General features: G+C 37.8%; 2 protein-coding genes across 3 annotated transcripts; one reads left to right on the top strand and one right to left on the bottom strand.

The window, feature by feature from the left end:
- Nucleotides 1-307: 307 nt before the first annotated feature.
- Nucleotides 308-9140, bottom strand: syt5b (synaptotagmin Vb). 2 transcript variants are annotated; one of them, XM_077244251.1, is made up of 9 exons: nt 8944-9140; nt 7024-7209; nt 5823-6004; nt 5356-5454; nt 5097-5264; nt 4160-4327; nt 3926-4040; nt 1234-1367; nt 308-1089 (listed from the first exon to the last, which is right to left on the bottom strand). In XM_077244251.1, exons 1-9 carry the CDS (start codon nt 9092-9094, stop codon nt 880-882), a joined length of 1413 nt encoding a protein of 470 aa, XP_077100366.1. In that variant the 5' UTR covers nt 9095-9140; the 3' UTR covers nt 308-879. The 2 variants fall into 2 exon arrangements, with proteins under 2 accessions (XP_077100366.1, XP_077100367.1); XM_077244252.1 differs by having other exon boundaries at nt 7024-7232; nt 8944-9072.
- Nucleotides 9141-11615: 2475 nt separating this feature from the next.
- btr33 (bloodthirsty-related gene family, member 33) lies at nt 11616-22298 on the top strand. The gene is made up of 7 exons (XM_077244263.1): nt 11616-11669; nt 14965-15539; nt 16124-16219; nt 18785-19018; nt 19209-19356; nt 19488-19514; nt 21160-22298. Exons 2-7 carry the CDS (start codon nt 14967-14969, stop codon nt 21723-21725), a joined length of 1644 nt encoding a protein of 547 aa, XP_077100378.1. The 5' UTR covers nt 11616-11669; nt 14965-14966; the 3' UTR covers nt 21726-22298.
- Nucleotides 22299-22469: the final 171 nt, after the last annotated feature.

Here is a 22469-nt window from a genome sequence, read left to right on the forward strand (position 1 = left end):
ATGTTTTGGAGAAAAACATTTATTTCATAATGCGATTTTCCCCCCACTTTCAATTCTTTTACTTCAATGAAAGGTTAGATTTTTGCAATTTTTTAATGAAAGATCAAAAGGATAAACAATGCAGATTTATATTTTACAGCCATTTTTGATCACATTTACCAGGGGTGCCATTAATTCTGACCACAACTGTTATATGAAAAGCCAATGAATTCATTCTGAATTATGCAAAAACCTTACTGTTATACATTGAAAACAGGAGGTGGTCCTCAGCATTAAAAGTGTGGTTAAATAGAGCGGACACAAGAAACAAGTGATACATCGGTTTAATTTGCATTTTCAAACACAAAGTGACTTTAGCAGTGGGAATATAAAATATCAATCTATTTATATAAATATAACTATCTGTCTTTTGCATAGCTATTAATGAATGCAGAAGATAATACATTAATTCTGATCTCATTTTATATTTGCCGAAAATCATAGACATCTCTGTACTGGTTTAGCTCTCACCAAAATGAGCAACAATCATCATCACTTCTTTAAAACAACAAAATAACTTACGAAACCATGCAGAGTGACAGTTACCATAAAGAAAACACATCTACTCCAAACATAAAAACATGCATTTAGAAATACAACTCATAACAAATCATGACGATCTTCACATAACACAAAATTACCTTGGGAGAGAAAACATTAAGTGTGAAGCTATAACTCTGCAATGCTTGCATGAAACATAAAGAGTATAGATCACTGGTCATGCTAGTAAAGTTGATGCATGCAGTGCTTATCAGTGCCATTCACTAAGTTGCTCAGTAGATGGACGATTCACTGTTACGCTGGATGTGAGTGTATATCCACTTGTTACCATGACGATGGTTAGCGATGTGGCCCCTTCAGAGTAGCATCCACCTCTTCCTCTGTTTGAAGAACGTGCCACTGGGCCACAGGACGCCGGGGATTGGCCAGCATGTCTGACCAATGGCGTAGGCCGACACCTGTGGCGCCATAACCAATTAAGGTTTTGCCGATAGGGTCGTTGCTGCCCAGCTTGTCGTAGTCAAATACAGTGATGACGAGTTGGACTTTCTGCATTTGAATAGATTTGGACTTTAGAATATGAATGTATTCCATTTTGCATGGTCATCTATAATTGTCCCATTCAAAATGTGTACATGTGCAGTAATGGACACACTATAGGATATAACAGAAGTAAGAATAATCACATATCACCTGAATTTGTTCAAATGGGACCTCAAAGCTGAAGCTTTCATTGAAGTATGGGTTCAGTGTGTTCTTTTTAACTGTAGTTTTCTTCTTTTTCAGACGCTTTCCGTTATGCTGTAGCACAATCTTCACATACGGATCTGACACAGGAAGTAGGATCATTATCAAAGTGGTTCAAATGCAAGCGTAAAAATATATATTAAGAAAATATTTAGCTAACTGTGAATACATGAAATGTACTATTCGAATTGTATACACATATATACAAAAGTATACAAATATATGTAATAGTAAAAAAATGAATTTAATTAAATTTTTATAAATAATTACTCAACACATCATCCATCCTTCTTCCAAAAGTATTTTTTTTGGTCTTACCCTGATTCACGATGGAAAGCCTATTATAAGTGTTTATCCCTAGCGGGATAGTTTTCGCAGGAAATAGTGGACATACGTGACTCGACTGTGCATGTCTCGTCCAACCCAATCTCACGGCAATTCATACGTATTTTACGAGGTGGCTAATTCGTACGAATTCATATGATTTTTGCTAAATCGTACTGTAAGAAGGAAGAAGGAGGCGGGAGCCATTCAACAAACTTTAATAAATAAATAAAAAATACAAAACAAAAGTAAAAGACAGCAGCCCCTCACGGACGACTGCTGTCACATATAATAAAACAAACACAAGTCCAGGCCTGGGCTCTCTCGATCTCCACTGTCGTCGCTCCTCCTTTTGTGCTTCCGCTCCCCATGGCTACATATTTTACAAGGTACCCAATTCGTATGAATTCATACGAATGACCTACCCTGACCCGGCCCCTAAACCTACCCATCACTGGGGTTTAGACAAATCATACGAATGCGTTCGTACGATTTGGTCGTGAGATAGCGTTGGACTCGTCAAATCCGTAAATAGAGAAAACTTGCTCCGGCTACTTTGACGTGTGGATGGTGTGGGATTGGCATAGATTAGTTGTCACAATGATCAATAAAGGTTGCAAGAAGCCAAACAGAGGAGAGTCTGCTGGCAAAAAGAAAACACAAATTCGTAATAAAACAAGAATCAACATTGGCTTGGCTTTTCAGAGATGGCGAGACCTGAGGGATTTGAAATGTGGTAAAAGTGATGGGGAGATGGTGTTTTTATTACTCAACAGGTGAGTATGGTATTATATTGAACAGACAAATTGCCAAATGTAGCTCTCTAACAGAGTTCATCGTAAAGCAGCATTATCTATTGTGAAGGGTCGATTCATTATGGTTGTTGTAGCGCTGTGCTGGAATTTATCTTCAAGGAAGTACCGTGTGATGGGTATAGCTACAGTAATGTCAAGGTAGTTAGCTTATGGCTCGTTTCCACTGAGCAGTACGGTACGGTATAGTACGGTTCGGGTCGGGTCGGGTCAGTAAACCCCGATCCAGCTAGCGTTTCAACCGCCAACAGTACCCTTACTTGATAGGCGTGGTGTTTGCCGGAAAGAAGCCATCAACGTCATTTTCGCGCGAAGAAGAAAGCGACAAAGTAAATACCAATGGATGGCATACAGCAGATCTTGTCCTTGCTTCTCGGCATGTTTGTCACAAGAAGACAAGCGCCGACATTAGGCATTTCTCAATACCAAGTATGTAAAGTTCTCAGCAGAAGGACTCCTGAGGACGCGAGTCCGGTAATTCTCCAAATGGAACAGCGCATTCGTGAAAGCGTCACTCAGCTCGCTCTGCATGTACATTTTAGGCAACAATAAAACGAAATATGTTATAAAACACCACTCTGCCTCTTTTCGTTTTCATTTAAATACATTTTAAACATTATAGGCACACAAATGGGGTTCAGGCAATGTATAGACCTGATTATATTATTCACTGCATGTTTAACGTTAGCCTATTTATAACAAAACGAAATATAAAACACAACCCTGCATCTTTTCGTTTAAATTTAAAAAAATATTAAACATATTACAGGCAATATGTGCATTTGTACAAATGTTGCAATAAACAACATTACAGTGATAATCTTGTAATAAAAAAATGACAAAACTCAACCCTATCTCTTTTTGTTAAATTTCAGTTTTATCAATAATAGCCATTATAAAAGTATAAGTAAAAGGTAACGTTACAAGAAGCTATACAATAAGAAATAAAGCAAACAATTCAGTCAAATATACAAATTCAGCGCTAGTCTAACGTTAACGCTACAACGGAAAAGTTATAGCCTAAATATATGAAACTTCACATAGCCCTCAGCCAAAACGATTGTAGCACGCGCAAGTGATGATACTCTGTCAACCATTCAGCGTTCTGTAGTGAGTCTAGCTCCACCCTTTAGTACCGTACCACTGTGCTAGGTACCCCAACGGAAGGGTACCCAAAAACTGGTACGGTACGGTTTGGCTTTTTGGTACCATTCACAACTTTTGACAGTGGAAACGCAAATAATTGCGTACCGTACCGAACTGTACCGTACCGTACCGCTCAGTGGAAACGAGCCATTGCTATCTCTTAAAACTAGTAGTGAATGTTTTATGAGCAGCAGGATTATCATATTCATCCGCACAGTCACACAGAGCCGAAGCACAACTAACAATGTTCTTCCACCAAAAGTTACATAGTGTAGGCTAACTTTAATTTATGCTATTTCATAGATGTGACTTAATTTAAATATATTTCAATATTTGAAATGAATTATGAATTGTACCTGATAAACCACCGACATCCATCTTCTTGAGATTTTTGGCCTCCATTATGTTGACAGTAAGTTTACCAGCAGTGGGCACATAACGCAGCGAAATACAAACGTCTCCAAGTTTCTCCTGTTACAGAGAAAAAAGAAAGTGAATAGGTACAACTTTAGAATGTATACAGTTTATTAAGATTAGATATAATAATAGATACAGAATAGATACAAATATTGACAGGACATACTATGTACCTCCTCCTTTTCTCCATTTTCGAGATCTCTCCATTCATGCAGAGGCTGTGCGAGATCCACGCAGTTCATAGGAATCTTTATCTGGCCAATAACATCATGTTTACCAAACCGATCAAAGTCAAAAACCTGAAGCACCAAAGTTTTACCGCCCAATTCAGCATAGGGAATCTATAAGTGAGTCACAAACATATTAGCTCAAATTAGTCTATCAGCATTTTGTGTAAATCAATTTTTCAGTGTTAATATGTCATAAAACATTAAGATGTCTTTACTAAAATGCTGAAAATCTGAAAAAGAGATTCAGCAATTCAGCTGATAATTAAAGGAATAATTCGTGTAAAAAAATGTACTTTTTGCCAGTATTTAGTCACCTTTATGTTGAAAAAAAAAAGAACAGAATGTAGAATATTTACGCAGCCCTTTTCCATTAATGTGGTCACTACATGAACTGTCGCTGTATGGAAAAGGACAGTGCGAACATTCTTCAGAAATGTTCTCTTTTCTTTTTAAAGAAAAGTCATATGGTTTGGAACAACATGAGGGTGAATCAATTATAGTTATTATAATAAACATTACTTTTTAGTACATTTTTATACGTTCATTTTTACGTGAACTATTCCTTCAAAAATGTATTTAACCTCAGAGATACCTGAATAGCTGTCAATCAAAAAATGAATGTCAAAACCAGTGTAGGGAAGCAGGGATTTCTGGGAACTTAAGATGCCACACAAGGAGACAAAACCCTGACACAAAACCTGAGAGAGAGAGAGAAATGGACAAACAAACTACAGGTGGAACTAAACAGACACTAGAACACTCAAAAAGACAAAACTACAGACAATAAAACCACATGTTCACGCTAACACATATATAAATCATCATGTACAGAATCCGGCTACGTACTACAGTATGTAAACAAACAACATTTAAGAAAAACCTTGAAGATAAAGGTCTCGTTGAAGACAGGGCAGAGGTTTTTGCGCTGGACTTTGGTTTCAAACTTCTTCTTTTTGTCTGGAAGCAGGTAAACTTTTACATATGGGTCAGATGTGCCGCCAATATCCATAGCAGGAAGATCTTGAGCCTGAAGAACTCCAACTATCAGCTGTTGACACACAATTCATGTTGATTCCATTTTCTCGTTACAGTGACATCATCACAATTTTAATAAGTATTTTCATACATCAGGAATGCACCTGAGCATCAGTGAAGTTGTAATCCAAAGAGAATTCCAGTTTCCCCAGATTTTCATGCTCCTCTTTTTGCTCTTCTCCCTCCTTTTTTTCTCCTTCCTCCTGCAAGATTGACACACACACACACACACACACACACACACACACACACACACACACACACACACACACACACACACACACACACACACACACACACACACACACACACACACACACACACACACAGACACACACACACACACACACACACACATATTCTATAATGAACCGTAATGAAAAATATTTAAAAAACTTGGAAATCGAGTTAAACTTTTTAAATCCAGTTATGCATAGAAGTATACCCCCCAAAAAACCTAACCCTATAGTAAGTACATGTAGTTCATTATTATTAATCAGTACTTACTTGTGTAATTATACAGTAACAACATCACCCTAAAATAAAGTGAAACATGTATTTGTTTTTGCACCTTTTGTTCTCCTTCACCCTCTTTTTCAGTCCCTTCTACTTTTTTCCGTGCTGCTCTCTTCCTCTCTCGAGCTTTCTTGGATTTCTTCTTCTTTCCGAAGCATTTCTTGAACATGCAATATGTAAAACACGCCACAAGGGTGAGAACCACCACCACGATGGCTCCTACAGCCCACATCGGCACTAAGGGGAGCAGAGAGCTGGTCAGTCTCCATGGAAACAGGTACAGGACAGCACACAGGACAATACTCGCTTAGTGTCTTCTGACATCAACTCAATGTGCTTTTAATTTGAAATTATCATCGTCTATAAAGCTGAACAAAAACATAAATCAAAGTGCTCCATTTATGTAATTTCACTTCTCATCAAATGCAGGTAATGACTCAGAGAATAGATGAAATTGAAGAATGATATTGTGTTCTGTCAGGTTACACAATCACAACAAGATCAGTGAATTCCGAATTTTAATGACATAAAGTGCAGTGAGTTGAGGAACTGAACATAATTATTTATAAATGTAATAAATGAACTGTCTGGTCTACATCTACTCTCTTCATTGTGATGGTTTTGTGTTTCCCCCCACACATTTATTAATTGATGGATGGATGGATGGATGGATAGATAGATAGATAGATAGATAGATAGATAGATAGATAGATAGATAGATAGATAGATAGATAGATAGATAGATAGATAGATAGATAGATAGATTCTAAACATTAGTATTATTGTTGGTTTAACTTAAAAAAGTAAGTAAGCTGGTTTCCTAATTTTTAAGTTCATTGAAAAAAAAAAAAAAAAAATATATATATATATATATATATTTATATATATAATGAAGGAGATTGGTTTAATCAACATAAACTAAAAGTATTATGTTATCTGAACCACATAAATTATCTAAGTTGATTTGACAAAAGAAAAAAAAGTTGTGATAACAAATCATGATTTTTATTTACAGTATAGATAGATAGATAGATAGATAGATAGATAGATAGATAGATAGATAGATAGATAGATAGATAGATAGATAGATAGATAGATAGATAGATAGATAGATAGATAGATAGAAATGCTATTCGATAAACTGAACACATTATTGTGCTGTATATTTACAATAATTGTGATGCAAGAAAGTAAACTCAACCAACTCTTGCTTACTCTTTTTTATGTTAACTTGAGTAAATAATGTAGGTACTTACATGGAAGATGTTCCAGCTCATTCATGAACTTGCTCTTCATGTTCTCATAGTCATGATGAGTTGGGGGAGCAGGATGTGGCTCATGTTCTGGTTTGGGCTGTGGTTCGTGTTCAGCTTCAGGTTCTGGTTCTGCTGGTTCAGCAGTCCTCCGAACACGGACACCCATATTCACAAACCTCATCCCAGCTGTGTGACAAGAATCAAATGCACTGAAAATAACGTAACACTCAAAAAAACAGAGGATGTATGGAAGAAACTGTTCAGTAAATCTCACAAAACCCATAAAGTAATACAAAATGCCTCAATTAGAAACATCTTTATCATAAAAGTAAATAAAATAAAATAAAACTCTTCAAAGTCATTCTTGACTTGCTGAAGAGTTTTTATAATCTTTTCTTTTATTAAGAAAAGTGAATAACCATATAAGCAACAACTAGTGCACTAAATTATATAAACAGCAATCTTTATTCTTGGCTCAGAATATGATTGTGATTACAGTTTTTTTTTGTTTTTTTGGGGGAAAGAGAAACCGAGTTTCCTTGGAAACATGACAGCACAGGAGTCCGTGCTAAAACCAGCTCAAACAATTAGTCGTATACAGTTATGACTAATGCTGTACTGTACACTGATTATAAAGTCTGTTCACACATTCAAAAGTTGAGCATTTGGTTCACATCTAATACCTTATGAAATAATATTTTTTGTACATGTATGTGCATGTATGTTCCCTAAAGCCATGATAACAAACATGGCTGATTCTAATCCATGATGTATTTACCCTCCTTTGCCATACCATCCATCCATCCACCCCCATCTCTACTGGTCTGTGTCTCTCTCTCTCTTTCTCTCTCTCATGCCTAACAAGATTATGGGGCGGTGGGGGGGATGAGGGGACGGGACAGAACCAAAGCTCAGATAACTCAGATAAACCAGGCCACTCTTTGAAAAATTATATCTTTCTCTCTTCATTGATTGACTGATTCATGAGAAGAAACACATCCATCTTCTTTAATACCTGTTAATCAATATGCACTGCAAAATGTTTCTAGTCCATGAGTAATTTGTGCAATGTCTAATTTTGTTTTCAGATTTATGCAGATTTCTGGAACTAAATGAAAATCCCTGAATGCATATGCTTTTCAGTTTTATTGGAGGTAATTAAATCAATATTTTATGGGGTAATGTCCTTGGGAGTTATGTTCCAACTGTGGCTAAAATTCCAACAAAAATATTGTTTGTAGGGACTATGAGAAGTACATGACCCAATAGAGCAATTCATTGTTTTCCATAATCATATAATAATTGATTTGAAGTAGTATGTGTTAATTATGTTGTCATTTGCAAACCATCATTGCTTTGAATAACTTAAATGTAACTTCTCAGTAACCCCTTCATCTACACTATCATATAGCGTGGTTCAGATTATTTTTTGCCATAGTTCTTTTAACCAAAATTATGTTACTCCCTGATTTGCAATAAAAAAGAAATAGCCTACCTTTTTTTCTTTCGCTCCATTTGACTATTTATACATCAAATGCAATCTACTTTGTGAGCTTCTACATTTCTCATAGATGCATTTAATAAATATCGCTATTAAAAGTTAATTATTATTTCTAAAAGCGGTGTTAAGTGTGGACGCGCCCTGCATGCGCTCTCTAAACGCGCTGCACCATTCGCAGGAGGAACGCGAGCGTTATTCGCGGATTTCGCGCTGATCTCCAGCAACAGGTTACGATGGTAATGCACACATTTATGAAATAATATCGCCTCGTGTAACATATTTCAAAAAAAAAAAAAAAAAAAAAAAAACGGAAACGATTTGTCCTTAAAATGTGTCTATTGCTGATGTGTGTCTAGTTTGATCTGCTAGTGTGATATGAAAATGAAAGAATGCCTCTGTTTGAGAAAAAAAGATCCTACCTGAAATGAATTCCTCTGGATATGTCGGGTAGGAAATACCTAAGTTAACATTAATAAGATGCCTAGGCTTGACTGCCCAGCAGCCCTCAGGCAGACATGCTGAATTGTGTATATTGTGATAAGTGTGCTGGTGGTTTAACCCCCTCCCCATCAGCTTTAAGCTCAAGTGCTTTCAAATCATTAAAGCGCCACTAATCTCTCTCTCCCCCTCCCCATCACATCTGTTATGCAGTTATAGAATGTTTCTCCATTAATTCACCAGTTATAAACCACTCCTCTATCTTTATTTTAGGTATGTTATTGATAAAAAAAAAGAAAGAAAATCCTCCCCAGTGATGAATATATGTTAATCTTGTGCTCATTTCCTGTGAGAGCTTGTATTTATGTGACTGCAGAGCATCAACTGCCCATCTAATCCACACATAACATCATGCTCGACATTGTTCCCATCTGGGACACATTGTGGATGAAAATAGCCTTTCTGCCCTGATAATCTTTGATCACAGATTACACTTTCATTTTTTTTTCAATCAATAAATCAGAAAGTATTGTTACTAAGCATGTTCACTCTTACAGTCATTTAAAATCAACCCTTTTTGATCATTTCTGTACAGCTATTGATCTAAATTTACTGCTTTTGTATGGACGTTTGTACATTGGGGTTTTATATAGCACAAGAACTGCTACAGTCAAGGACCATGGATGCTAGTGTGCATGCCCACAGGCTTTTGTTATGTTTAGTATAGCATACTGCTATACTACTACTTGCACATTTTGGGTTAGGTGGGTTGGATCTGACCTTGTTTGTGCTGTAAAGAGGCCTGCACTTATTTTGACAGACATACCAAAGAACATGTAAAGCACTTGATTGATCAATTGTTATAACTGTAATTACAAGTATATTTAAATTCTATATTTGCATCAAATATATTTTTAGTTTAAATGCTTGTTAGTACTTTAAAGCCAACAGAAGATGATGAAATTACATATAAATGTACATTCTACATTCTAAATTAACTAATTGTAAATGTATTATTTGAATTAACATGCAATCAAGCAACCCTAAAAATTACATTCATTTTGCATATAAATTAATTCAAGTGCATTATTTCTTAAATAAGTACTATTTAAAAGTTGCAGGAGCTTTATTGAAATCAACATAGGACAAGCAAGATGATTGGAACGGAGAGACACATCGGGTGAAACAGCACATGACGCAGGGAGGCTTTCCCCGGCTGAACAGGATAAAACACAGGTGGTTTTTCACAGGTATTCACAGGTAAGCCTATTCAAAGTCTTTGGAAGGATGCAAAACATGCAAACATAACTCAGGAAAGCATTCACAGGTAGAATCACTCACAGTTTGTGAAACGAGGGATCAAACTAAGTTTGGTATTCACAGGTAAAGTCTGTCAAGACTTTCAAGACAAGAAACCTTCTGTGAGTTTGGTCCTTTGCATATGAGCGCAGTAAGTATTCTTTACAGCATGCAAAGCCTGACCCGGACTTATTTTAGTTTCAGCCTTTATATCTGCTCCACACACGCTAATGACGAAAGTCAGGTGTGGCTCGATAAAGTCCCATGAAATCAACATTTAATTTTTTTTTTGGCTTTTGGGACGAATATGTTAGCCTTAAGGTTATCTATAAGCTAATGAGTTCCAAAACAATTTTAAAAAAAATCGCATTTAGAAATTTTCAACACCAATATAAATCAATGATTTTGATTACATCACTCTGCACTTCAGCTTCTCATCAGATTTTCTGTCCAATCAAATGCTCTCTAGAATCTAAAGCGCCCCGCCCCCTACACTAGTCGCTGAAGCTTTGTTTGAAGCTGTGGCACATAATGTATTATATAGGGGATAGGGAAGGATTCAGACAGTGTACAAAATGCTTTTCATTGGGGCGAATCAAGCCTGGTTTCACGTCAGTTCCACCTGAACCACCGCAGTTCGCACACAGTTTGCACTGTTCCAGAGACAGAGCGAATTGACCACAAAACGTGTCGGACTCGGACCAATTTGAATTCTACACAGAATGGTATATTTAAAAGCAATATGGAGGTGATTTGAAGGAGAAACGATTAAACAGACTCAGCATTAGCCTGTCTTTCTGTTTCAGTGGAAATTGTCAACACATTGAATAACACCGTGTGTTTCAAGGCACTTCAGTGGACCTTTAAAGCTCTGGGAAGCACAAGCGTGTGAATGACAGAACCGACTCCGAACCGAATTCTGGTCTTTATAATGTAAAATATAAAAACAATAATGTCTTTATATTTTAGATACACATCACAATGTCATGATTCAATACTTCACAATACATCATGTAGAATTTCTCTTGGTGTATTTTCTGTTGTCTGTCAGTGAAAAGGCTACTTTCCATTCTTTAAATTCACAAACTAAACACCATCAGATTGAATCAGATTTCTCAGAAAAACTTGATTTTATTTAACTCGATTTAATGATTTGAAAAGGAATATGCTAGACGTAAAAGTGTTAGCCCGATGTAGGCCTCATGCAAGACATCAAACACCTCTTTCTGCACACAGCATCCTTTACATTCATTGTTATTGAAAGGGTTAACTCAACAGTTTAATGGAGTATGAACCCATCCCTGCCAAAAGAGGCGGAGCTTAACCTCACAATCACTTACAATTGTCCTTCCGTTGCTGGTGACAACATTTCTTTCCTGCTTCCTGATTGAAACACCTTTTCTTAGAGGTAAGAGTTGTTTTAAGAGTTGTGTTACTAATGCTCATTACAGTGAGACGTGGGTAATTGAAAAATCATATTTTACTCATGATTTACCTATAGATTCACAATGAAATGAACAAGTGTAAATTATTTCTTGGGCACAACACTGGCAGAGTGCAGCATTCACCTGACTTTACTGGACTTTGACCTCTTGCTGAATGTTTAGTGATAAGGCAGCAAGATGAAACTGTGAACATGAAACACTAATGAAAGCAGAATTCACGAGAAGATTTAGCCATTTAAAAAGCCAGACTTTTTTCTCTAGTTCTAACAAGTATAAATGAACAATAGACAGAACACACACCCACATCATTAGCCAGTCTCAAAGGCTTTTTTGATGTGGTTTGTGCAGTGTATTCATACAATGCTCTGTGCTAATATTCTCCTTTGTTCATTTTGCTATTAGCAAAGTATGAATACATTGAGAGGACTAAATGTCCTCACAAAAATAGTAAAATGTAAAAATGTTGACATTGTGACGTCATTTAGGCGCCCCCACGAGGAAAACAGCTTATAAATCATACCAAGTGATGTTTTTTGAAAATGTAAAAGTGCAGAATGTTTTCTCTGATAGGTTTAGGGTTAGGGGGATAGAATATACAGTTTGTACAGTATAAAAATCATTTTGTCTATGGAAAATCTACGTAAAGATATTAAAATCTGTTCTGTGTGTGTGTGTGTGTGTGTGTGTGTGTGTGTGTGTGTGTGTGTGTGTGTGTGTGTGTTAGTGTGCTTTAGAATGTTAGTCAGCACATCGAAATAAGTGTACACCTTTAAAGCATGACAAAAACATTAATCAACAATTTCAAAAGAACTTTAAAGTAAAATGATAAGAAAGTATGTTAAGAAAACAAGTGTAGTCTAGTTTTGTCGTAGAATTACTCTATTTAGGTACACTTATTTGGCCTTTTATTTTATTAGTGTTATATTATCTGCAAGTATAGTTTTTAAAAAATATTCTTTTAAAATCTGAAATACACTGTGCATATTCAATACAATTGAGCACACTTCTTTTTTTTCACAAGGGTATAGTAGCTAGTAATATTTTTTTCTTTGAGTTTGAGGAGTTCCTGGTTGATGCCCTTTTTAATTTTTTTTTTTTAAGTTTAATAAACCAAAATTCGAGATGCTTGCTACCTCAGCAGATGTTTATCAAGAGGATTTTTTATTTTGCATCGTATTGCATATGATTTTACTGAAATGGATAGCAAGCCATCACAGCTGAGGCATAAAAAGAAAAAGAAAAATCACTGAATTAACGCTATAGCAAATAAACAAAAATAAAAGTTCCTGCTCAACAACTGGAGAAGCTTTATATGTATACATCCCTGATGCGAAGTGTTTCATAAAGTGGTGGGGGCAAATTTAGACAAAAATGACGCATATATATTCTATTCCTCCTTATTACTGTACATGGCTGGATGGGCCAAGTTTCTGAAAACCACAAAAGTATTGTTGATATGTAAATGAATACGGCCATGTACTCTTTTCAGATGTAAAGTGGTTCCGAAGCAGAATTTTAAAGGGTCTTCCACTGAAATTACAGTTTTGTTCTCGACTGCTTACACACATTTCTTGAAACTATGCCTCGTATTCTCAAAACAGTAAACACAAATCCATAACGTCTCACCAAATTCCCCAAACACCCCTTTTCAGGTCAAAAAGAAGCTCTATACTGAAAACCATTCACTCTTGCTGAAAAATCAAACTTTGCCCTCAGACATCACACACAAGCCCTCACAAACACACACTACAACATAGTCTTACTCACTGGTGCAATAACTTTAAAACAACATTTCCAAAACTGGTAAGTTATGTTGCTTGTGGCCCCCCCCCCCCCCCCCCCTCACAAACCTTTTTACATGATGAACACAAAAGACACAACCAATGGATACATTGGCACATTTTTATTCATTCATGTACTACACAGTGCAACACACACAAAAAAAATATGTATTTCTCTGTCTAGGACAGGCCAGAGAATCTCGTCCACATCACAGGCTATATTGGCCCTATCCCGGCAGCAGGGGTAAACTCCTCTTGCATGCCTGTTCCCCGCTGGCACGCATCAACTGAAATATTTGGCTTCCGTTTCATAGTCTCTGTGTCCTAGAAAAATAGAAGTACTGATTACTGTAACACATTCTTTTTTACAAAATGGAACCATTCAGAAAACTCTGTATGTGAGGCAATTTGATGCATTTATTTTTATTACAGTATAGTGCAACAGCTACAGTACATGCATGTGTTGTAACAGCACATAGTACAGCTCTCAAAAGTTACAGAACAGTCTGAAGTACATCTATTGTACCTTTTTTTTTCTTCTGGAAGGTTCTTAGAATTGAGGCGACGGTGAAGCGACTCTAATTTGGCCTTACTCGTAGCCCAGCCTCCCTCATAGTCATACTATGGACAAAGACATGGGCAACTAGAGTGTTTTGTCTCCTTGCCCTGGCCTGTCACCTTCCTCCTCCTCCTCCTCCTCCTCCACCTTCACCTCCTCCTCATCCACCATCTCCTCTTCCAACACCTCCTCCTCCTCCTCCACCTCATCCATCACCTTCCTCCTCCCCCTCATCCATCACCTTCCTCCACCTTCTCCTCCCCCACCACCTTCCTCCTCCTCCTCCTCCAGATCCTACTCCATCTCCTTCTCCACCACCTTCCTCCTCTTCCTCCACCACCTCCTCCTCCACCTCCTTCCTCCTCCACATCCTACTCCACCTCCTCCTCCAGTGTCCTCAACCTCTTCCTTCATGTCTTTCTGGATCCATTGTTCCAAAACTGAATGAACTGACTCTGGCCCTTTTAACTATCTACTTAAGGTTCTGATTGGTGTGTGATTAATTTTGACTCTTAGTGTTTCCTTTTGGATAATTGTGTGCTAACTGAGCTGAAGCTGTGCTGACTTGACTGAACAATATTGAATGCTAGTGCTTTCTAAATGAAAACATGGCGTAGGCAATGAGAAATGAAGGGATTTGTGTGTAGAGTTTTGCAGTGACAAACAAATCTGTGACAAAGCAGACAACAAATCTGACTCATGTGTCAAAACAGGGGAATAGTGTTTATAGTTTAGGGAAATGGAGGTGCTTTTTGATAAATGGCTTTATGGTTTTGAATTTTTTGTTCAAAAGCCTGGTTATAGTATAGCAATCAAGAAACACTGTAATGTCACTGTTACCTAGTCTATGTTATTTCACCGCTTAGCACTACTACTATTTATGACGTCACTTTGTTTTTCTTCCCTCCTTTACCATAGTGATGTCATCTTCCACCCCTTTCCTGTCTAAGGAGTTGTTCCAGTGCTCTGTGTGTCTGAATGTTTTCACACATCCCGTGTCCCTTCCATGTGGTCATACGTTTTGCCAGTCATGTATTCTAGCTCAGTGGACAGCATCTGGCTCCTCCCATTGCCCCAAATGCTCCGCAGTTTTCCAGGAAACACCAGAGCTCTGTGATAATTCTTTTGCTCGTGAGATGGCCGAGCAAATCCGTAAGCAGAAGGGTCAGAGGTCATCAGAATATCGTCCAGTCGCATCATACAATGTTTTATGTGACATGTGCCCTTTGGAGAAAGCATCCCATGCTGTAAAGTCTTGCCTTGTGTGTGTGGCGTCATACTGTGAGATGCATGTGACGTCCCACACCTCCAGGTTCACCAAGCACAAGCTGGTGCAGCCACAGCGGATGGACAAGCGAATTTGCAGGATACATGAAAGACCCTTAGAGCTTTACTGCAGATACGACCAGTCTGCAGTTTGTGTGTTGTGCATGAATACAGAACACAAGACACACCACACAATACCAGTGGAGACAGAATGGGCAGAGAGAAAGGTTTGGGCACATTTGGATGCTACTTGACTAATCAATTATTATGATTTTAATCAAAAACAATGGTAACACAACATAATATTTGGTCCCACTTTTTATTAGGTCTCTCTAACATTTAAATTAATCTGTTCATACAATGCACTCATTTTGTAAATACATGCTTTTACGTTGTAGGCTATGTATATATATTTAAAAACAAAAACCTGCATGTAATTCCATCACAAAGAATTGGTTTCTCTATAGAGAATATATATAGGAATTTTACTTCTTCTATTTATACTTCTTTTACTGGAAAACAAATGTTGTGTAAGGAAACACATGAACATGAATAAAAACAATGAAACATAATATAATCTCCATAGACATATGAAACATTTAAAGATCATTTGTTTTCTCAGAGAGACATTATTTTTATGAAAATTAGCATATTTTCATCTCTAGTTCTGATTACTATAATGAATTCAGATTTTTACATTTGAATTTGAATCATTATTCTTGATGATTATCATTAGAACCTGCTCTTGTGTCATTTATGTATTTTCATGAGACAGAATTGCGATCTGTGTTCTCTCTGTGTTTTGTCATAGACTCAGTTATTAAAGACACAGTCTGACCTGAAGCAGATGATTGTGGAGAGATGGAGTAAAGTTGAGGAACTCAAACACTCTATAAAACTAAACAAAGTAAGAAACTGCAAATCTTTATTTTTTGTTTTATTTTGGCAGATGCTTTTATCAAAAGCAGATTACAAAAGAACTCTTTAATACATTTAATTATTTTTCAAATGTAGTTCTTAAACGCACACTGTGGAGGAATTGTACCTTTATATTACACCTTCAAAGTAATTTCGGTGGTAAACAAACTCATAGTAGGGCGAATCATCCTGGTAGTAAAGCTTGGGCGGACGCCGCTGGAAAAACCAGCAATGTAGTTTGAGAGGAGCGCCCCCGACAAATCTCTCGAGAATCACGACTTGCCGTCACATACATCAACAAAGCACGCATTTCAGAATTGAATCTTGGCAGAGTCGACAAAGAAAACGCGGTCGGAAGAGTCAAGGAAAATAAAACGAGTAACTGACCGCGTGAGGAACCGGACAAGAGTCTCACTCGGCCAGGCTTTCACTCGTCGGCGATAGCTAAAAATCAGCAATGGATGCAAACGCGATGCTGACCTGGCGTTCTTGTTGATGGACTAGTAGACATATTCGGAGGCTATCTGTGCCTGTTCGATGTCCGACGCTTTGTAACGCGTTGTGTTACTGTACGTTCACACCGCCGCCGACTTGAGCGTCAAAGAAGCTCTGGCCGCTCTGTCAAGGACGCTTGTCAAAAAGCACGGGGAAGCTCGTTGACGCTTTGGACGCTCTGACGTAGCAGGGAGAAGAGAAGTGTCACAACATGAAATGTAATAAACAGAAAAAAACAAGCAATACATTGAAGAAACCTTTTATAATGACAGCATTTTTATAACTGTTTTGGTCACTTTTGGTCGGGGAAAAAAATAATAATTAGCTATTATTATTATTATTATTATTATTTGCATTAGGCTATTATTTGCATTAGTGCAATTGGTCAAATCTTTGTCACCGTGAGCAAATGAATTGCATTCCCATGCCTCGTTCTTTTGTAACTGGTCCCTGTAAGCAAACAACGTCATATCATATATGTTAGGAAACCCAGCAACAGCGATTATCAGCTTCTCCTCCATTTTCTCGGAACTAATGTTTTGGTAGGAACGAAAGTTCACATCGTATGTTTCTCCGGAATCAGCCAGAGTGAAGGACGTCTTTATTCTGATTGGTTTCTGGCGTTTTGCCGCTGCTTGCCGCTGAACCGCGTCATAGCTCATTACCATAAAGTTGAGCTTCTTTCAACTTTCTGATTGACGCTCAAAACGCTCAAAACGCCCAAAACGCGACGCCGAGGGATTTGACGCTCCTTGCAGCTGAGAGAAGCCAGCTTCCATTGAAAATGAATGACTTCCGGCCGCTTTGGAAGCTCAAGTCGGCGGCGGTGTGAACGCACCTTTAGGAGGAAAAATAGGGATAGCTCACAGATGAAGTTATTACAGAGGCCAGACAGAATCACAGAGGCAATTGGCATCTCACAACTTGCACTTTATTCCACAATCGAACTTGTGTAACTGTCTGTCACACGTTCTACCGTCCACAGCGTTACTTGATAAACAAAAATAGGATAAGAATGAGAATCAAGGCGCGCATACAATACAGACTGCTGACAGTTCAACAGAGCGCGCGCAGCTCTTAAAGGGGCCACGCCTTATTTCCACTGGTTACAGCTTCCATCCTACTGAACAGGTACCGGTATACAGGGGGAGGGGATCAGGCCGTGAGTGCAGAGACATCTCTGGTGAGTGGTATTTACAACAGTAACGTTAAATACAAGTACTCCACAGCGACTCAAGGGGTCGCTGTTTGACAAAAACGGAATTCCTCCACAGTGTGCCTTTAAACAACATACTGTGACAGAGACTGGAGAAGGATGCAATAGCAAAACGCTTTATTAGAGTAGGTAGGCTAAGTAAATGTATAACACGGTCAGGCACACAACACAGCTGGTACAGAGATGGTGGGTCGGACGGGCTCCAGCGCAGATGGTGGGTGACGCAGGGACCTCGGTGGACAACCAGTGAAGTGGTCCAGTACAGTGATGCATCTCCAGTGAGGTGCTCGGTGAATCCGTGGAAGTGCGAGGGAACTCGAAGAAAACACGACGACGAACAAGGGGAATCTACAGGAGGACGAACAGCTCAGGAACAGGAACACACCGGGAAGAACAACAATCTGACAACATGAGACACCGGTTACTGAACATATGGGACAAACGGATTGAAGCCACCTGGCGCTGCGTGCTAATCACAAATGATCAGTGACCACGCCCACAGACACACACACACACACACACACACACACACACACACACACACACACACACACACACACACACACACACACACACACACACACACACACACACACACACACACACACACACACAACAGCACGCAAGACTAGAGAGAGACAGTGAATTCATGCACCGTGACGCATACAAAGGTGACATCAACCATAGGCTTACTGAAATTAAATAGTACGTTAAAATGGATTATAAACCTGCCACATTTATAGTCATAAATATAGGTATGGAAAAAATTGCTAAGCTTACCATAGTATGAATGCATTTCACACAAGCCCATTCTTGCTTTGTTGCCTGTTATCTATCTATTAGGAAAACACAGAAAGAGAGATGGCATACAGTGTTGAGGTCTTCACTGCACTGCAGCAGTTTATTGAAAAGAGCCAGTCTCAGCTGCTCAGAAAGATGAAACACAAGCAGAAAACTGCAGAGAAACATGTAGAGGGCCTTATTAAAGAGCTGGAAGTAGAAATCGCTAAACTGAATGCAAGAAACTCTGAGCTGGAAAAGCTGTCATGCTCTGAAGACCATCTTTACATGATACAGGTGACTCTTTCTGTGCAACTTTTCAGCCAGATCATACCTGTTCTTCTTGTTAATTAACAATAATAACATAATATATATTTCAATATCAACTTAACACGTTGTTCAGTGTGTTTAGTGAAATATATTCAAATACTGAAGGTTGTGATTGTGAGGATGTTGACTTAAAGTACTTGTATTTTGACCCTTCCAGGCTTTCCGTAGCCCAAGTGAGTTGCCTCCGTGTAAAAGCTGGTCTCAGATCAGTGTGCACACGTGTCAGGGTCTGGAGGTGCTGAGAGAAACCCTGAATGCTGCAGAAGACCTGCTGAAAACACAAATATACACCGTCACAAAGAGAGGTACTTCTTTGTTATTTGACAGCTAAAATAACTTAATGTTAATATTCACACAAATGTTGTTTTTTTTATCATTATTGTGATGGTAAATATAATTTTGCTCAAACTTAATAGGAAATTTTCTTTTTTAACAGAACTAGAGGCCATTTCCAAGTATGCAGGTATTACAACATAATTAAGATATGGAGTTATGAATCTGACTACAACACATCTATTGAACTATTCCTTTCACTTTGAAACTTTTAGATTCATTTGTAGATTAATTCCTCTGAAAAGTCTAAATATTGTGTTTCTGTGGTGATATCAAAACAGTCAATAGTCTGAGCTTAGGGAACTACTTTTTTATTGTATTTTTATTTCAATTTTTAAAATTCCATTTGGTGATGCAAGTGCAGAAATTACACACAACAGCTTGGATTTTATTGTTATTACATGGAAATCTGAAAAACTTTCTTTCTTTGTAGATCTTTATTTATATATCTTTGAGCAATCTTGAAATTTTTATTGATTCTCTGCACTATATTGGATGTTTACTTGAATCTTTAAGCAATCTTTAATTTTTACTTGAATCTTTGAACCATCTTGAATTTTTACTTGAGTCTTTAGTCCATTTTGAATCCTTAATTGAAACTTTAAATCTTCTTGAATTTTTACTTGTATGTATATCTGAAATATATTGAATGTTTACTTGAATATTTAAACCATCTAACTCTTACTTGAATCCTTAATCTTGAATCCTTATTTAAATATTTGAACCATCTTGAATCTTTACTTGAATCTTTGAACGAACTTGAATCTTTAATTGAATCTTTGAACCTTCTTGAAATTTTACTTGTAGATCTAAAACATATTACATGTTTGCATGAATCTTTAAACTATATTTAACTCTTGAATCCTTAAACTGGTTTGGTCTTTTTATTTTTTTGCGTTTTATTGGATAGGATTGTAGCTAGACAGGAAGTGAGGTGGGAGGGGGAGGGAGAGGGAAAGGGGGAGGGAGAGGGAGGGAGAGGGGGGGAGGGAGAGGGAGGGAGAGGGGGGGAGGGAGAGAGAGAGAGAGAGAGAGAGAGAGAGAGAGAGAGAGAGAGAGAGAGAGAGAGAGAGAGAGAGAGAGAGAAAATGGGGAAAGCTCCACGGGCCGGGACTCGAACTTGGGTCGCCCGAAGCTCAACAGAGCTACATATTGGCGCACTTGCCCACGAGGCCATCTGCGCTGACCTTACTTGAATCTTTGATTCATATTGAATATTTACTTGAATCTTGGAACAATCTTTTATTTTTTCTTGAATCTTTGAACCTTCTTGAATCGTTTATTGAATCTATAATCATCTTTTTATTTTTTTCTTGATTCTTTAACAACCTTTACTTTTTTTTATCTTTAAACAATCTTTACTTGAATCCTTGAACAGTCTTGAATCTTTACTTGAGTCTTTGAACCATCTTAAACCTTTACTTGACATTTTAAACAATCTTTTTGTTGTTGTTGTTGTTGTTGTTGTTGTTGTTGTTGTTGTTGTTGTTGTTGTTGTTGTTGAATCTTTAACAACCATGAATCTTTACTTGAATCCTTGAACAATCTTGAATCCTTACTCTAATCTTTTAAATACATCTACACTTTTTCAACATATATCAACATTTCGCCCTGGTACATTTCCAAATGACTTCTTTGTTATAGTAAAATGTGGATACACTGTAAGAACAAATTCATACAGAGCTATCTTGGTTAGGGGAAAATGCATGACAAATGTCATACACCATTATTTAATAAGAAACTTACTTTGACTTTTCCTGATGTCAATTTTACAGTGGATATTACCCTTGACCCTGACACAGCAAACCCCTGGTTGGTGGTGTCTGCAGACAGGAAGCGTGTGACTGACAGCAACGTAGAACACATCGTCTCAAACAACGTTCAACGTTTTGACTCTGTACCTTGCGTCCTGTCAAGAGAGCCCATCTCAAAGGGAAGGAGTTATTGGGAAGTAGGAGTCTCAGGTAAAACAGCATGGGACTTGGGAGTGGCCAAGAAATCAGTCAACAGAAAGGGTTTGGTGACACTGAGCCCAGAGGATGGTTACTGGGCAGTTTGTCTGAGAGGGGGCAGAGAGTACAGGGCCTGTGACCGTGAATCAGTGCTTCTGTCATTAAAGACTCTTCCGCAGAAAATTGGCATATATGTGGATTTTGAAAAGGGACAGGTATCATTTTATGATACGAGCGCATGCGCACATATGTACTCATTCACCGGACAGTGCTTTAATGAGAGCTTACTGGCCTTCTTCAACCCAGACATGAATGACACAGGAAATAACAACGCACCACTTGTTATACAACCTGTAAATGTTGACAATGGGGATACAGTGACAATATGAAGACTGAAAATCAACAAAAACAGAAATTAACAAAGTTTGTCAGATTGAAGAAAATTTATATAGAGTAATGATAATTGTTAAGCTGTACAACTATTCTTTTTAATATGTGATGAATAAACTATATATCTAAACAGTTAAATAATGCAATGAGAACACAATGAGGGGGGTGGCGACGGGGGGGATATGTCACGATTGGTTGTGGTTTTGTGTTCATGCTTTCATTTCTTTTATTTTGTTGTTTGGTACCTGTTTCCTGTCATGTCTTTCTCTTGCTCTCATGTGATCATGTCATGTGCTTCCCTTGTCTTGTCATATTCTGATTGGTTGTTGTTCTTGTCATGTGTTCATCAGTTCTGTTTTGTCATTGGTTCATTGTCTTGATCATGCTCAGGGATGTCTTGTTAATCATTAACATTTTGTGTATAAATAGTCCTCATGCTTTTTTGTTCCTTTGTCTAGCTTTGTTTGTGTAACCGCTGTTGGTGAGTCCGTTTTTGTTTAGAGTTCATGTTTGTTTCAAGTTATCGTTTTGAATTACTTTTGGATTTAAATAAACTGCATGGGTTCTGTCAACTCGCCTACAGTGGACATTACACACACACGCACACGTGCACACACTACATAAGCTTCCTTTCATCCTTGTAATCTGATTTTCTCCAGTGACCTACTGTTCTTGTCTTTACTACAAACACAACAGCCAATCAGATTATTAGACAGCTACACTACAGCCAATCACATTAGACA

The sequence above is a fragment of the Siphateles boraxobius genome, unplaced genomic scaffold (assembly GCF_051911475.1).
Source record: "Siphateles boraxobius isolate OS27281-9 unplaced genomic scaffold, OSU_SipBor_1 26, whole genome shotgun sequence".
NCBI lineage: Eukaryota > Metazoa > Chordata > Actinopteri > Cypriniformes > Leuciscidae > Siphateles > Siphateles boraxobius.

Coding starts and splice junctions, on each gene's coding strand:
- syt5b (XM_077244251.1), bottom strand. CDS start 9,094: ATGGGGAGGGGGTTAAACCACCAGCACACTTATCACAATATACACAAT. Junction 7,210..8,943: donor TCCAGAGGAATTCATTTCAG/GTAGGATCTTTT, acceptor CTTGTCACACAG/CTGGGATGAGGTTTGTGAAT. Junction 6,005..7,023: donor TGAGCTGGAACATCTTCCAT/GTAAGTACCTAC, acceptor TGCTCCCCTTAG/TGCCGATGTGGGCTGTAGGA.
- btr33 (XM_077244263.1), top strand. CDS start 14,967: ATGTCATCTTCCACCCCTTTCCTGTCTAAGGAGTTGTTCCAGTGCTCT. Junction 16,220..18,784: donor ACTCTATAAAACTAAACAAA/GTAAGAAACTGC, acceptor TCTATCTATTAG/GAAAACACAGAAAGAGAGAT. Junction 19,357..19,487: donor ATACACCGTCACAAAGAGAG/GTACTTCTTTGT, acceptor CTTTTTTAACAG/AACTAGAGGCCATTTCCAAG.